The sequence below is a fragment of the Theobroma cacao genome, chromosome 4, assembly GCF_053813885.1.
Source record: "Theobroma cacao isolate CCN51 chromosome 4, ASM5381388v1, whole genome shotgun sequence".
Classification (NCBI taxonomy): domain Eukaryota; kingdom Viridiplantae; phylum Streptophyta; class Magnoliopsida; order Malvales; family Malvaceae; genus Theobroma; species Theobroma cacao.
In genome coordinates, this window is record NC_142642.1 from 8,110,843 (window position 1) to 8,126,582 (window position 15,740).

Here is a 15,740-nt window from a genome sequence, read left to right on the forward strand (position 1 = left end):
GTACCCAATAGATGGTGTGACACTCCTTGACAAAATAAATAACTCATTAAAAAATGAGAAAAAAATATAAAAGCCAAAACCTTTTTGTTCATGGAGGAAAGCTTTGTTGGTGAGGATATTAAGACCTTGATAGACTTGCATGGAATTAGTGTTGATGATTTCAATAGGAAAATAGGTTGTCAAATTAATGACTAAACGTGATTTTCCTAACTTAGTTGGATCCATTATTAATATCACATCGGGTTCTCTTCTTTGTATGTAACATCAATTTTGTTCAGCTCCAAAGGTCATAAAGTTCAAATCAATCTTTAAAAAATAATAATAAATATTTTTTATATTTTTTTATTTTTCAACAATTCGTAATATTATAGTAGAAATTATATTTTTTTCACACTCATCTTTTTTTTATTTGATTCAATTTTTTTTCTTAATTTATTAAATACCTTTTATAGTAATTTTAATCAAAATTAAAATTTAGATAAATTGTTTGCCAAACAGTTTATCTATAAAAAAGAGTTTATAAAAAAGTAAATTTATCAACTTAATTTTAAAAACTATTATTTTTTGCAAGAGTTTCATAATAGCTTGTAAGTTAAAAAAAAATCAAATCAAACATGCTTTAACAACTTATAATCAATTCCGATGAAAAGAACTCCCATGGTAATGAAACCCCGAAGATGTCATTGGAGTGACAAGAATTCCCTCCGAAGGCTCCTGACTGTGTGGATGTAAATAGAGGTGGGTAAGTCCGTATATATTACACCCCTAATACAATTTTCCAAAAAAAAAAAAGAGTATTTATATTAAATACATAGCGGATATAATCAATTCTATAATAATAAACAAACAGATTTAATGTAAAAGAAAAGTAAGAATAATCCAACAGAATTTACCCCATCTTTTAAGGATTATCCATATTAATTACAAAAGGGATCTGAAAATATTATATTATATTATTAAATATATATAGATAGATATAGACTAGTGAATTTTTATTTGGCATGCGTGAGATAGAAGACTAGAGGGAGAGGGAATTGGTGGTTCGGTGATGTCAATCCCTCACGTGCAACGAGTTTCCTTGGCGCTCTCTCTCTCTGCAGTGACAGTGTCTTAGTAGGAATACGACGCGTACATGAGCAACCGTAGCGGCTTAATAAGAAAGACAGAAATCAAAAGAAAAGCGAAGCCAGCCAGAGACACGGGGAAAGCAAAAAGAGCGGTTTACTGGTGAGCTTGCATCTCTCTGTGTTATACGCATTTGCAGGTAGCCAGATACTGAAATAATTATAGATATATTGGGCTCCCACGGCCTAAGTAGTTTCACACTGCGAACAACCTAACGAGTAATCCTTCAAAATCTTTAATAATAATAATCAATAAAAAAAAATTCTATTGTTAAACGTGAGGGTGAGGGGGAGGAGGAAGGAAGGTGGAGAAGTGAGGAAATGAAAGGTGGGGGTGGCGGTGGGGGTGGAGGAGTAGCTCCCGCGAAGCGCCGATGGAGAGGTCTGGCCATTGGCGTCCTCTTCCTTGTGGTTCTCTCAATGCTTGTTCCCCTTGGATTCTTGCTTGGTCTACACAATGGCTTTCACTCCGCAGGTGCGCCTCTATCAATCCTACAGATCTGTTTTTTCTTTTCTTCTATTTCGATTAGGGCATCTGCTGCTGCTGCTGTCATTGTATCCGATCGGAGTCCTAGTCCTAGATCTAGATTTCACTCAGTCTTTTCTATAGTTTTCTTTTGCTTTTTCGCTGCTTGCACTCTGCATTCTACTTTAACGCACGCCTGTCTATTTGCAATATGAACCAGATCTCTGATTCAACTCATCTATGCTCTTTTACCTTTTCTCATCTCATATGTGCTTTAACTGTATCTGTTTCTCACACCATCCGTCTTGCCTCATCAGCAGGAATCATGCCTCTTCAACACACTTCATCTCCAGTAAGTTTTGTTTTTTCATTACTTGTCCATTCCATTGACTGGGTTTCACTCAATTACTTTCACGCAGCATTTTTCCATTACACTCTTGTAGGATTTATGGTCTTTGAGATTATGATCCATTTTGAACCAAAAACTTTTAAGAGTCACTGTGAGGATTGTTCTGGCAGCTAAAATGTGAATGTAAAACATTATTCTGCTGCTTAAATCAGTTTCTTTCTTAATTCTCAAATGAAAAAATGTACTTCATCCAAAAAAAAAAAGAAAACCTCAAGTTAAAGTAAAAAACAAATATAATGATCAATTTATGCTTTGAATTTTCTGACAGGGGGATCGTTCAAGCCATATAGATAGCCTTGTGAGAAAATTAGGACCTACTCTACAAAAGGTTTGTTTTTCCTAATGCTCCTTTTGGTGTGTGTGCCTGTGTAGCTTCTGGAATATGATGCATCTTTCCTTTTCCTTCCCCCCTTCACTTGCCCTATAATGTTATGATTGGTGTTGATAATGCTCAAGTTATTGCAACAAAATTGCCAATTGATAATCAGTTTGCTATATCCTTTTGTTAACTATGCCAGATGACTTATACGGATAAAGTGTACTTAGGGTTCTTTTTGATAGAGTTAAAGGAGACTGTTTCACACCTCTGACCATCTGATATGGGAATGGGACTCCCAAATGCGGTATGTTAATACATTGGATATCCAGTAGAGTAATTTGGATATGCTTTGTTTGGCTGTAGACTGAATAATTAGTTTCTTACCAATTACTGAGACATAAAACAACGAATTCACGTGGGCAACTAAACACACCTTGTTTCAAAGTTTATCTGTCCCAAGACAATTTCTTTATAGATCCGTAGATGATATATTTAAGGAATTGACAGAAGAATAATATTTAAGATATATTACACTGTGGTCAATAAGATGCATCTTATAATAGATAGTAATGCATGAACAATATCAGGGGAAGTGAGACTGGAAAATAAACGAAAATCCTTGTTTAGGTGATTGGAGACAGATAAGATAGGGGAGGATAGAACTTTCTTTTCACCTCTCTTTTGTTATTTAATAGTGTATCAGAAAAAATGAAAATGAACTAACTTTTTAACTGTGTGAGTAAGAAGCTAAATTATTCATCATACTTTAAATAGAATAAAATTATGTTTGGTTTTCTGTTTGAGAAAAGAAGATAAGAAAATCAGGGAATTAAATGAAGATGAAAGATGATATGCTGTCCTGGAATTGTTTCAGAGATTTTTTTTTTTTAATTTTTGTGAGAGCTTGTATCTTGTTTTAAGATGTTGCAACTTCAGTTCTTATTATTCTTCTTCCTTGTGTTAGTGTTTTCTAGTCCTTTCAAGGTCTAACTTCCTTGAGTATAAATTTCAGATGCCGAAATTCTATGCAGAGTCTTTCATATTCGTGTACTTATTGCTCGTTTAATTTTGAACCAAGAACTGGACTATGAATACCTAAACAAAGAAATTTGATGTTTTTTTTATCAAAAAGAAGAAAGAAATTGGATGGAGAGATCCTATCATATAGAATGACAAGCCGTTGAATAGCAATCTGATTTCCGTTGTCCTTGTTTTCTAGATATACCAGCAAAGTTCCTTTGAGCACACACCTCTGGATATAAGTGGATTATCCTTGCTTCTTTGATTTCATTCCTGATGACATGTTCTGGGTATTATAGGGGTTTTTTCACTACCATGAAGATAGTATAGAATTATGGTGCCAAAATGTTAAGGGTCACAGATGCATGTCTATCAGATATAAAAAGGGACAGATGTAGGGTGGGGCAGCTGCCCTGACTCAAATTGTAAACTGTTTTTAACATGTTATCAATACAGTGATAGTTTTGGTTGCCTCTTAGTTTTGCCCTGGTAAATTTGGTAAAAGTGTCGTTTTTTATATTTTAAGAAACAGAAAATATTCAAAATAATCAATGTCAATAATCGCTCTACTCAAAAGTTTAAATCATTGGGTGATATTATTTGTAGTATGGGACTCACTTGTGCAAGCGCATTGTGTTATGGAAACATGCAGGCAAAAAAGGCTTACTGCTTATTCACCTTATTGAAAAATTCAGATTTAGTAGCTAGCAGTGGTTAGCATTTGATTTCTAGATCACTTGGTACCTTTTCAAAAACCACTCAAGCAAAAGACTTGAATTATTGGGTGAGAGTCCAACAATTATGTTTATTCACCAACAAATAAGTGTTTGCTCCGTATTCATTTTAATAAAAAATTAAAGTTTCATGAGTCACCAGTTTAAAATAATAGTTACCTTTTGAAAATTTACTTATTACTTTCGAGGTTTAACATGTAATAAAAGCACAAGTAGATAAATTAAACGCAACAGTGGTATGAATATTTCTTTGATGCATATACCTATATCAATATAGAGATATATAGAATGTTATTCATGAAAATAAAGTTTGACATTTTAGTTTTTATATCATTTTTTATTGTATCCAAACAATTTTTAATTTTTAATTTTCTTTCTTTCCTTTTGAAAGCAAAGTCAAATGGTAAAATTGACAACTAAACAAAATTTGTACATTTGAACAAATACTTAATATCCTCTGTATGTCATTAAAAGAGATTCATATAATGTAGATGGATTTTTAGATGCTTATGGGTTGATCAAATTTGTCTAAGTTGTTTTTGTATTTTTGTGAAATTTTGCATAATTGTCCCTTTAATATGAATGCCCCTACTAAACAAGTTTTCTGCATCCCTCTCTAGATATACACATATGTTTTCCCCCTGATATGTAAGTGTGTAGATATATATCTGTATGGCTTGTTGTTTTACTTGGGTGAGCCATTTTTGGCACCCATGTCTTAGGTGATTCAGAGGTTGTTATGCCTTGTGGGTCCCTCTCACCGTTTACCTTGTTGGTCCATATCTTTTGGAGACTTATCTGATATAACTACTTAAGCACAAACTGGAAAACAAACACTAAGAAACACACTGAGATCTTTAGAATATTTACTGGGATTCTGTACATTTTAATTACTAAAAATGCCCTCAAGCTGATGGTAAGTTCAACTGAGAATTCATTAAAGTTTAATGCTAGTCCTAGAAAGTAATAATATTAGATCCTGTTGCTTTTATGTTTAATGACAAATTCTGAACTATTAGTAAACCCCATACAAGCTTCTTAATATACTGGCTCCTTGTCTTTTCTCCTTTGTAGTTGTCTCAAGTCAAATTTTCTGGACATTGGCGGTAGCTTTGATCCATAGATGCAATTTTTTACTGACCAAGTTAGTGAAATAAAATCATTAATGCTATCTTGGTATTTAAGTGATCTTTCCTATCTCTCTTTTTTGTGAAAATAAGAAATTAAAATTTGAGGTTTTCTTTGATTATTCGTATGTGTTATATGAGCAAAATAGATGCCTGAACATTTCTTCGAAATCAAAATCACTGGATAAATTGAGTTAGAAAGTTGATTAGTCTTGGTTCCCTTCATGAACAAAATTCAACTAAACATAAATTTTTTTTTTGGAGAGCAACTAAACATAACTTATTATTTTATTGTTTGATGGCATCTTGAAAATTAGTGGAAGATATTTATACCCTTTTTGTAGCAGGCAAATTCGGCTAGAGCCCTTCATTGAAAAGTTTTGTTCTTGGATTTCTTTCATGTGTCTTCAACTCTAAATCAGTTCCCTTTCCTCTAATTTTTCTCAATGCATTTAAGACAATGCCAAACAAGTTATATTCCATGAGCTAATGGGATTGAGGTTGTTAGTATTGTTTCATTCAATGTTTCTGTTTTCTTTACACATGGTATATACTGGTACCTCTATGTTTCAGTGTACTGTTTCAGATTTATTGGTATTACATGTCATGATCATCCAAAATTTATGCTATGAAAAACATAAGTATAAAAAGACCTAACTTTTCTAGGCTTATAATTTCTCAAGCATGACAACTTTTAGGCTCTATTTGGTTGATGCTTTTGCTATTTGCTATTTTTTTTAACAAAAAATGAGTAGAAAGAAAAATGCAAAAAATAAACAATAAGTAGAAAATAACAGACAAATAGCAACAATATCAACCAAATGGAGCCTTATTTAATTCACACTAGAACTTGATGTAATTATGAAATACTTTTAATCTTATAGTTGCATGGAGAATTTTCATATCACTTTACTATTCATTAAATTTAGTTTATGTACTTATATAAGTTTATAAAATAAATTAAAAAATAATGTATGAGTTTATTTTGTGTGTGTATCTGTTCTTTATAATGAATAGTGCCTAAGAGTTTTATCAATATTTTCTTATTTTAGTTTTTCTACTGCTTTTTTTTTGGACATAATTCTAATGGGCTTTGCATGAAAATAGCGCTTTAAAATGATCTGCGTATCATTGATTTTGTTGACCCAGATCCATCACCACACTTAACCATCTGTAACCCTAGCAACCAAGTAAAAGGACCTTTTTGAAAACAGTTGATTCTTTATTAGCACCACTCTACTCTTCTTCAACCTTAGCATTTCCTTGTCTCTCCGGCAGCCTTTACAACTTACAGCACCTTCTTTATTTTCTTATATCTTTTCCTTTGCTTTTTTCTTGTTTGTCTTTTATTTGAAGAAATTCATGCGTAGGCATAAAAAGGAAGCCCATCAGAACATATGAATGCAAAAAACTTTGTGCAAAACTCTTCTTCCAGTCAGATGGAAACAAATAGTGAAACTTTTCTGTACCAAGATAACTTGTTATGTGAAAATGCTCAAAATGTGCCGGTACAGATGGTAATCTGTTAGAAACCGGAATTTAACAAACAGTTAAATATACTGGTTTGGGGCAAAAACTAGACATACCGGCCAGTACCAACGGTGCCAAAAGAGTACTGACAACCATGAATGGAATGCCGAAAGACAGAAATGTACTTTTATCATTTCCTGTCAGACTTCCTTATGCATCAAGCATAGGTTAGGCCCCACCCAACCTTCTTAGGACCTAATAATACAGGGTCAAAGCCTTTTACCCATAGGACAGGAAATCAAAAGTTAAGTTTCCTACTTAAAGGGTAGTAATGAGCAATAATTATAATTTGGCATATAATGTTGGAGAATAGGTTTTGTAATTTTCTTCTAGCATGATAGCTTTAGGTGGCTTCAGCTCCAACCTCCAATCTCCCCCATCTCTTTAGTCCTTTCTCTTGTTTTTTGATGGTTTTCATAATTTGGAGAAATTAAAAGATACTAGTAACAGCGCCTGCCACATTCTGCATCTGTTGGGTGCTGAAAAAAATTCTATGGGAGAGGATCATCCCCACTAATTTTTCATTGAATTATACATACAACAATATCAATCTAGGGCTAATAATTCTCCACATCATCCTCTTCCTTTTTATTATCTAAACACAGCTGTTTCATTGATATCACAAGTCTTCTACTCTCCGTTAGACTTTTTTCTCTCAAATCTGCCTCAATTTTTTTTTTTCCTTATCTGAATCCTGAGAACTTTTTCTTTAATGCTTCAAACTTCCAAACCTTGACTTGCCCTTTTTCTGTATATAGTTCAAAGTTACCCTTTGTCTCTCTATAGCTCACCATCCCAACCTGGTAATGAATGTATTAGTCTTCATCTCTTTGTGAGCACTCCAAATGTTTGCTTTTGTTCTCATATTGATGTAGGGCTTAGGATTCTCTCTTAATTGGCGAGTTGATTTATTCTCCTAATCAAATATAGATGCATTAGCCATCAATGTGTTATGTTTTGATACAAAGGATTACTGTTGAATTAGGACCGATAGAATGGGTTTATAATGTACAACTACAGCTTGGACTAAAGAAAACCAAATGTAGAAAAAAAGTTTGTACCTTGGAGCTTGCTGGATTTATTGGGATTTTAATATTCGGTATTTAACTAATCATTCAGTATTCTAGTAGATTTATTAGCTAAAGTTGCCCCACGTTTTAAGATCCAAATCTTATTCAATTACTTTGAAAATGTGTCCTGATCCATTTGAAATTGTTTTTGCTCATCAATTCTCCTGGAGGGAGCAAAACTTGAAAAAATTTCATCATTCAACTCATATATGTTATTTAAGGGAAACTGTTTTATCATTCAAATCAACTTCTGTTTGCTTATTAGAGCATATGGTGTTAATTTAATTAAATGCATGTGTTTTGGTTATAAAAAGGAAGAAGGATGATATGGAGAACTATCAATCTTACATTGATATTGTTGAACATGTGTCATTCAATGGGTAAAATAGTGGAGATCTCAACTACTTTTAAATAAGGAGGATCCTTTCCCTAAAGATATTATCTAGCTTTGATTGGTATTCTATTAGAAACTTGTGGTTAGATCTTAGTTCACTAATAATTAGGGATTAAGAGATTGGATGAACAGCTCTGGTTTTGTAGTCTCTATCATTTAAGTGGTTGATCCTTGAATGCAGCAGCATCTCTTTCTATTATATGAAGTCCAGTAATGTGTGATCTAATGTTTAACTTGACTTCTTATGCAGTTAGCAGTTATCACTGTAATCATTAGTGCTGAACTTTTATGTGTTATGTTATTAAGGGACAGACATCTCAAGTGTCCAATGACTCCTGATTAGGCTTATAAAAGATTCCTCTTACTTGTGTGTAGTTTGCTCATAGTTGTTACAGCCATCATTCAGGAGTCTATGATTATATACATGTTTGCATTTAACCATTCTATCTTTCTTTTTTTTTAGGATATTCTTAAAGGCTTTATAAATGAAGCTAAAAACGAAACCAGCAGTACAAATGTCACACCTAAAAATCAGCAGAGAAAAGGTCTGGTTGGACTCGTTTTTCTTGACTGTTTTCAAATAATTTTCCGGGCCCTTTTATTAGATTTCAGTTTGAACCCACTCTTTTGTTTTTCTAATATTCAACAGGTATTCCAGTTCCGCCTCAAGTTTTGCTGCAACCATTAACCATAAATGTATGCATATTGCTGAAAAGTTTGTTACATGCTATGTGATTACATTTTAGTGCCTAGATATAACATCTCAAATTAATTTGATTTTCTCTCACAGATTAGTAGCATTAGTGATAAAGCTGGAATGAAAGGTCATGTTGATGAAAGTGAGGGATTATGTGAGTTGAAATATGGTAGCTACTGCATTTGGCATGAAGAAAATAGGGAAGAAATGAAAGATTCCAAAGTGAAGAAATTGAAGGACCAGCTTTTCGTAGCCAGGGCATATTTTCCTAGTATTGCAAAAGTCCCAGCCCAGAGCAAGTTGTCTCGTGAACTGAGACAAAATATTCAAGAACTAGAGCGTGTCCTTAGTGAAAGTACGACAGATGCTGATCTTCCACCAGAGTAAGTTATGGTTCTTTTTTCATGACTTCATAAAATTCCTTGTATAAGGTTAATTATTACAGTTTTAATACCATGAGCATAGTGACCCATTTACTGACTAGAAATGTTAGTTTAAACATAAAATTTTGCACTTCATTTTTTCCAAATGGAATGTCCACTGTGGTAAAAACCTTTATGAATGGGATATTTTGTCCCTTACCATATAACTTTTATCCTTCAAGGGTCATAAAAGCTAGAGGGGCCCATCTAAAATTAATAATTCAGTAAAGGGCAAGATTGGAAAAATGTATTCTATTTTGGGAAAACTGTACATTATATTGAAACATCCTAAAGAGAAAATGGACATTCAATTTGAAACGGAGTGAGTAATATATGGACAGTTTGTTCTTTTGCACTTGGTAGGTCTTTGTCAGATATGTTGGTTCATTTTCCCTCATTTGTGCTAGTTTGTCCAAATAGAGTAGGGACATTATCTTTTGAGTTAATTTAGATCATTCTTCTAAAATTGCTTGCTATTTGTTTGCCTGAAAGACTATGCCATGTTTGGTGTTTGTCTTGCACTTGATATGCTAATCTGTTGCATCTAGTAGAACTATATCTTGCCTGTATGCTTTTTAAACTCCTGTCATAAGTGTTCCTGATGGTATGATATAACCTGATACTTTGTATTCATTTATTGAGTATTAAGTCAGGCTGCTGTGACAATTTAGATAGTTTTTCCCCACTTTCCCACTGCCTGTTACAGCAATTTAACTAAAACTAGCATTGCGTATTCTAGATCCTAAAGATATCTCAGAGAAGGCTCAACATCTCTGTGGGCCTGCATGCTTATAATGCTTACAGCATGGATCCACCAGTTTTCTTGGCTTCTCTCTCTCTCAAATTCTGTCTATTTGGCAGATTGGTCAGATAAATAGTGCTCACAGATCGTGTATTGTTTTAGCTACCTAGAAATGTTCATGTCACTTGCCTAAGCATGAAGTGTATTTTACTGGTTTGTTTCAGGATTGAGAAGAAGTCACGAAGGATGGAAGCTGCAATAGCCAGAGCGAAATCAGTCTCTGTGGATTGTAATAATGTTGACAAGAAATTGAGACAAATATTTGACCTGACTGAGGATGAAGCTAACTTTCACATGAAGCAGAGTGCCTTTCTTTACCAACTTGCAGTGCAGACAATGCCCAAGAGTCTGCACTGCCTGTCTATGAGACTAACTGTTGAATATTTCAAAGACCATTCATTTGATAAGGAGCTGCCTGAGAAATTTTCCGATCCCACATTGCAACACTATGTTATATTCTCTAATAATGTCATTGCATCATCAGTTGTTATAAACTCAACTGTTATGCATGCAAGGGTATGTCATAGTTATTCTTTGATGTCATTTCATTGTTTTATTTCTCAATTCTGTTGGTGACACTGACTGGTTATTCTGCAATATTTCAGGAGAGTATGAACCTGGTTTTTCATGTGCTGACTGATGGACAGAATTACTTTGCGATGAAACTGTGGTTTCTCAAGAATACTTTTAAGGATGCTGTAATTCAGGTGTTGAATATTGAACATCTTAATTCAGAATACTACGATAAAGCAACTCTATCTCACCTCACCTTACCTGTGGAGTTTCGAGTTTCCTTTCACAGCAGTGATAATGCACCGGCAATCCATGATAGAACGCAATACCTATCTATTTTCTCTCATTCTCATTATCTTCTTCCTGAGATTTTTAGAAACTTGGAAAAAGTTGTGGTTCTGGATGATGATGTCGTTGTCCAGCAAGACTTGTCAGCTTTACGGAGCCTTGACATGGCAGGGAAAGTGATTGGTGCTGTCCAAATTTGTTCAGTGAGGTTGGGTCAGCTGCGGAGTTATTTGGGCGGAAGCAGCTTCGACAAAAATTCATGTTCCTGGATGTCTGGATTGAATGTAATTGATCTTGTAATGTGGAGAGAGCTAGGCATTTCTGAAACTTACTGGAAGTTGGTGAAAGAGGTGCGTGATTGCTTATGTTTGATAATCTCTCTTATCAGTTCAATTAACATGCAAAACACTGTTTGAAAATGGCATTAGTTGCATGACTTGATATGAAATGAACCTTTAACATAACTCCAATTTAGATTGGTGTCTGTATATTTTGCTACAGCACTTTTGGCAACAGTTTTCGTACTCCAATAAAATGTAGAGAAATTATGAATATATCAGTTAATTGAGCAGTTAGTGGCATTGAACCTATGATTAGAATAATGAAGAGCTACTGCTGTGTAAAATATTAAAATTTTCTGACCATTTCGACTGCATTTCTTACGTGAACAGAAGGTCAGCATGAAAGAGGGATCAGCTTTGCTTGCAAGCTTGCTTACTTTTCAGGATCTAGTATATGCTCTTGATAGTGTGTGGGTTTTATCGGGCCTTGGTCATGACTATGGGCTTAATATTGAAGGCATCGAGAAAGCCGCAGTGTTGCACTATAATGGAAATATGAAACCTTGGCTTGACCTGGGAATTCCCAAATACAAGGCCTACTGGAAGAAGTTTCTGAACCAAGAAGATCAATTTCTAAGTGAGTGCAACGTAAATCCATAAAGAGCTGGTGGTCAGGTTGACTCTTTGAATCCTTGGAAAATTGAGGGCTCAAGGAACTAGGTGCTGAGAATTTTGACATTGAGCTAGATTTTTGAAGGGTGTTAGATGGCAACAAAGTGTAGCTGGTGATGGAACTTGGTGCAGATATTTCTGATATTTTTCAGTAAATAAAAGGAGTGCAGCAAAACCTTGGGATTGAGTTCCCTGGAGGTGGCTACAGTTGCTAGGGCAAAAGATGGATTTGGGGTTTTCAAGTGATTGTTGGAGAATGCAGAGAGTGATAGGAAGAGCTTCATTGTCTGCTTCTAGCATTATCTGGTACAGTGAATTAATGCGAGAAACCTTGACAAAATAAAATATACAGAGAAGGTTGTGATTTGCATGTCCGTTCCAAGGATTTTCAATTGGCCATTCAAAGACAATGCATGCTTGTTGGTGAGAAACAGAGTGCTGCTGTGCCCTTCGGATTTGGATTTTCTATTTGATTATAAAAAATCATTTGTTTTGTTTAGGTCATGAAGAAAGCACTGAACTAAATTCTCCATTTATTTTGTATTATTTGATGGTGGATTTGTCAATGTTCAGATGAATAGAGTTCGCCCCCAAGTTGTGGCGCCTTTACTTGGAAAATAGCATCATGCCTTTTGTAGCCACCCAGCCTTACCATTATTGCTGGTTTGTCAAATAATGAAGTTTTACATATTCCTTTTATACACTTCTATAACTTCCAAGTACAATCAATATTTTAACACATCATTTGTCGGATTTAACAATTTATTTCTACTTATTTGTTTTTCTCGAGTTAATATGTATCATATCAGATCGAGATTATTAATTTTATAATAATATTCTTGTAACTACACTTTGGATTTAGTTGGTCAGTTTTCAGCATCAAGGGAAAGTGGAAAGATAGAAGACCTCAGATCAAAGTACAAGTGTCAACATGGTGGCTTGGAGTTCCAAAATTAGTAAGTGAACTTAGCCTCTACCTATGGTATTCTCCTTAAAATCAATTGCTAATGTTCAGTGATTGTTGGCTTTGTCCCTAAGTTTAGTAAGATAATAATAGCAAGTGGTAGATGTGGTTCAGACAAATGTGGCAGACCAGTTGCCGTTCTTAATTGCAATAAACGAAAGGAAGATCGAGTCAAGCCCATGTGAACTTAAAATTCAATTGGAAATGTGAAGGAATGGGAGCTGTTACTGCCTTATAGGAGGGAGGTGTTTTCTTGCGTCAAAAAAACGTGGGCAAGTGACAAAAATGGTGGTGTCGACAGACGTGGCAGATCTAATGGCAAAAGTGAAAGCAAAAACATGTGATATGATCCTACGGAACCAAGAGTTCTATAAATATTGATGTGGTAGTAGACTTGATGATATTTATAAGTTCCATGAGTATTTCCTTCAATCAAGTCAATCAATCACAACACATTGGCTATCAAAATTGTTCAAATCTCAAGTTCGGAAGCCTCTTTCATTAGAGAATTTGATGCAATTTCTGCCTGTCAGATTCATTACCTTGTTTCTGTTAGGATTAATATATGCCTTATAGCCAATTGGTAGAGTATAGAGGTACGTTCTTGTTATATTTTGCAGTACATTTAACCAATAAAGACTTTCTTTATTTACGAGTTTATATATTAATTATTATTATTTAATTTTAGAGATAAAGTCTATGGAATAAACATGCTTTGCAAAGAAATTAATATAGTTTTATAATTATAAGATCTTTATTGCTTTAAAGCATTGTTCTTAAATTGTCCATAGTCTATGTTTTATCAAGATAGAATATTGATAAAGTCACGAGACCAGCATATGTAATAGTTCTTATAAACTAAGCAACCTATACCATAAGTTGAAATATGGAAATACTTAAATAAACATGTGAGTGCTAGTTAAATGAACAAGTTCACTAAATATGAACTATCAAAATAATTTCACATGCTATCTCACTCAAGTGTCCATGAAAACAAATTCTCATGCGATAATTGAATAATTTATCTTTAAGATGATTAGATTATCTTGTATGTGGAGTGTTATACTTTAATACCATCTTATGTAGTCCTAGAGATGTACAATGGGATGGGTATAGCATAAAGCATACGGAGACAATAAATGATCAACAAAGGTATCATCACTCTAAGTTGTTCTAAGAGGAATATTACATTTCTTTTTGACATGTATTAACACAAGGAAATCTTCGGTCAATGTGGAATGAAGATTCCGAAAAAAGATTTTTTTAAATTTCATTAAAGAGTTAATGACTAGTTTTAAAAGATAACAACATGGTTAAGACATATATAGAGTAGACACTAAATCATACTCTATATCTTACCAATATTGGAAAAAGACGTGCAATTAAGTTACAAAACATAATAGAAATTTTTTCATGACCCAATCCTTAGCCATAACCGATGCACGGGCCTAGTAGGCAAACCCTCTCAACCCAAGCAAGCTTCAAGACCAATATTCAAATGTAGCCACGATTGCAAAATATGTGAGAATACATCCCATCTTAGCTTAATGGAGGTGTATTTGTTGAAATTCGTGGATAATGGAAGTTAGGTTATAACCATGGTAATTAGCTTCAAAAATGACTAAATCTTACCTAAAAATCAAGTTGGAAGCTTAATCTTTGCTATATGGAGTCCACAAAGGCTAAAGGAAGGTTTGATGAGTGAAAGAAAGTGTTTGAAGGCTGTGAGAAGTGAGAAATGAGAGAAAAATTATGCTAGATCTTTTATTTTTTATTTTTAACTTGAAGCCCTTGGGTTGACCCTTTAAACCTTAGCGGTTAATCTTTAGGCTTATTTTTTCTACCTAAGGTGGCTAGGATCGACCCTTTAACCTTAGGGGGTTGATCTTAGTGAATTCTAGTAGCTTATTTTGAATTCCAACTTGTAGGGATTGACCTTTTAGCCATTGAGGTTGGCCTTAGACATTTCCAAAAGCTGATTTCATGTTCTAACTTGTAGGGATCAGCCTTTTATTCTTTAACGGTTGATCCTAGAGCGTCTAAAAAGGTTTTTTAAGTGTTTTTTCTTGTAAGGGTCGACCTTTTCTTCCATGAGGGTTGATCTTAAACCATACTAAAAGCTATTCCAAGTTCCTTGTGCTGTGGGGATCAACCTTCCCTTCCTCAGGGGTTGATCCTAAGCATATTGTTGTTCAATTTTCTATCCACGCAATTATACGTATCGAAAAGATAATATAATGATGAGTAGAGTATCATTCTCACAGAGAATTGTTTTAATTTTTATTATTAAGTACTAAAATTGACATACCATAATCTTATCCAAACAATTAAAATTATAATTAAAACTAATAAACTAAAAATAAAATTAATCTAAAATCTATTAGCAAATTTACTTTATTAAATTCGAGTGACTACTAGACCTAAGATTATAATGTCCTTCAATACTTCATCTGATTATTGTCTCTCTCTCTCTCTCTCTCTTAACTCAATTTAATGGATTAAGTTGCTAACCTAGAGTCCTAAATTATTTACAAGTCTATGTCGAGTTTTTCATAAAAATACCTCTCCCAATTAATTTACTATATGTCTATGCAAAATAAATTGAAGAAATATTCATTAAGTTTGTGCTCTAATTTTGGTTACGTATAGCTTATAGGTGTATGTCTATCTTATATGCAAATCAAACCATCTATGTGTATTCGATCATACGTTATTCTATTCAAGGTCTACCTAAATTTTTTTCGTCAATGTTTAACCTAGATTTCCAATTCAATTTAATTGGTGGCCAGTCAACTAGAAGCATTAAGAACAAAATAAAATAAACAACTTAAATTCATCAAACATAAGTAAAAGAGAGATAAATAATTCATACTACATATTGAGTTCAATCATAATCTTAAATTAATGA

At 33.7% G+C, this 15,740-nt stretch overlaps 1 protein-coding gene across 5 annotated transcripts; it reads left to right on the top strand.

Annotated features, from left to right (window-relative positions):
• The first annotated feature begins 999 nt into the window (after window positions 1–999).
• On the top strand, window positions 1,000–12,567 carry GAUT7 (galacturonosyltransferase 7). Of its 5 annotated transcripts, none has more exons than XM_007032206.3 (9): window positions 1,000–1,599; window positions 1,908–1,942; window positions 2,268–2,327; window positions 8,657–8,738; window positions 8,843–8,889; window positions 8,984–9,273; window positions 10,279–10,630; window positions 10,720–11,265; window positions 11,587–12,567. In XM_007032206.3, exons 1-9 carry the CDS (start codon window positions 1,446–1,448, stop codon window positions 11,854–11,856), a joined length of 1,836 nt encoding a protein of 611 aa, XP_007032268.2. In that variant the 5' UTR covers window positions 1,000–1,445; the 3' UTR covers window positions 11,857–12,567. The 5 variants fall into 5 exon arrangements, with proteins under 5 accessions (XP_007032268.2, XP_007032269.2, XP_017975050.1 ...); XM_007032207.3 differs by having other exon boundaries at window positions 1,911–1,942; XM_088805620.1 differs by lacking the exons at window positions 1,000–1,599; window positions 1,908–1,942 and adding an exon at window positions 2,518–2,622 and having other exon boundaries at window positions 2,309–2,327.
• Window positions 12,568–15,740: the final 3,173 nt, after the last annotated feature.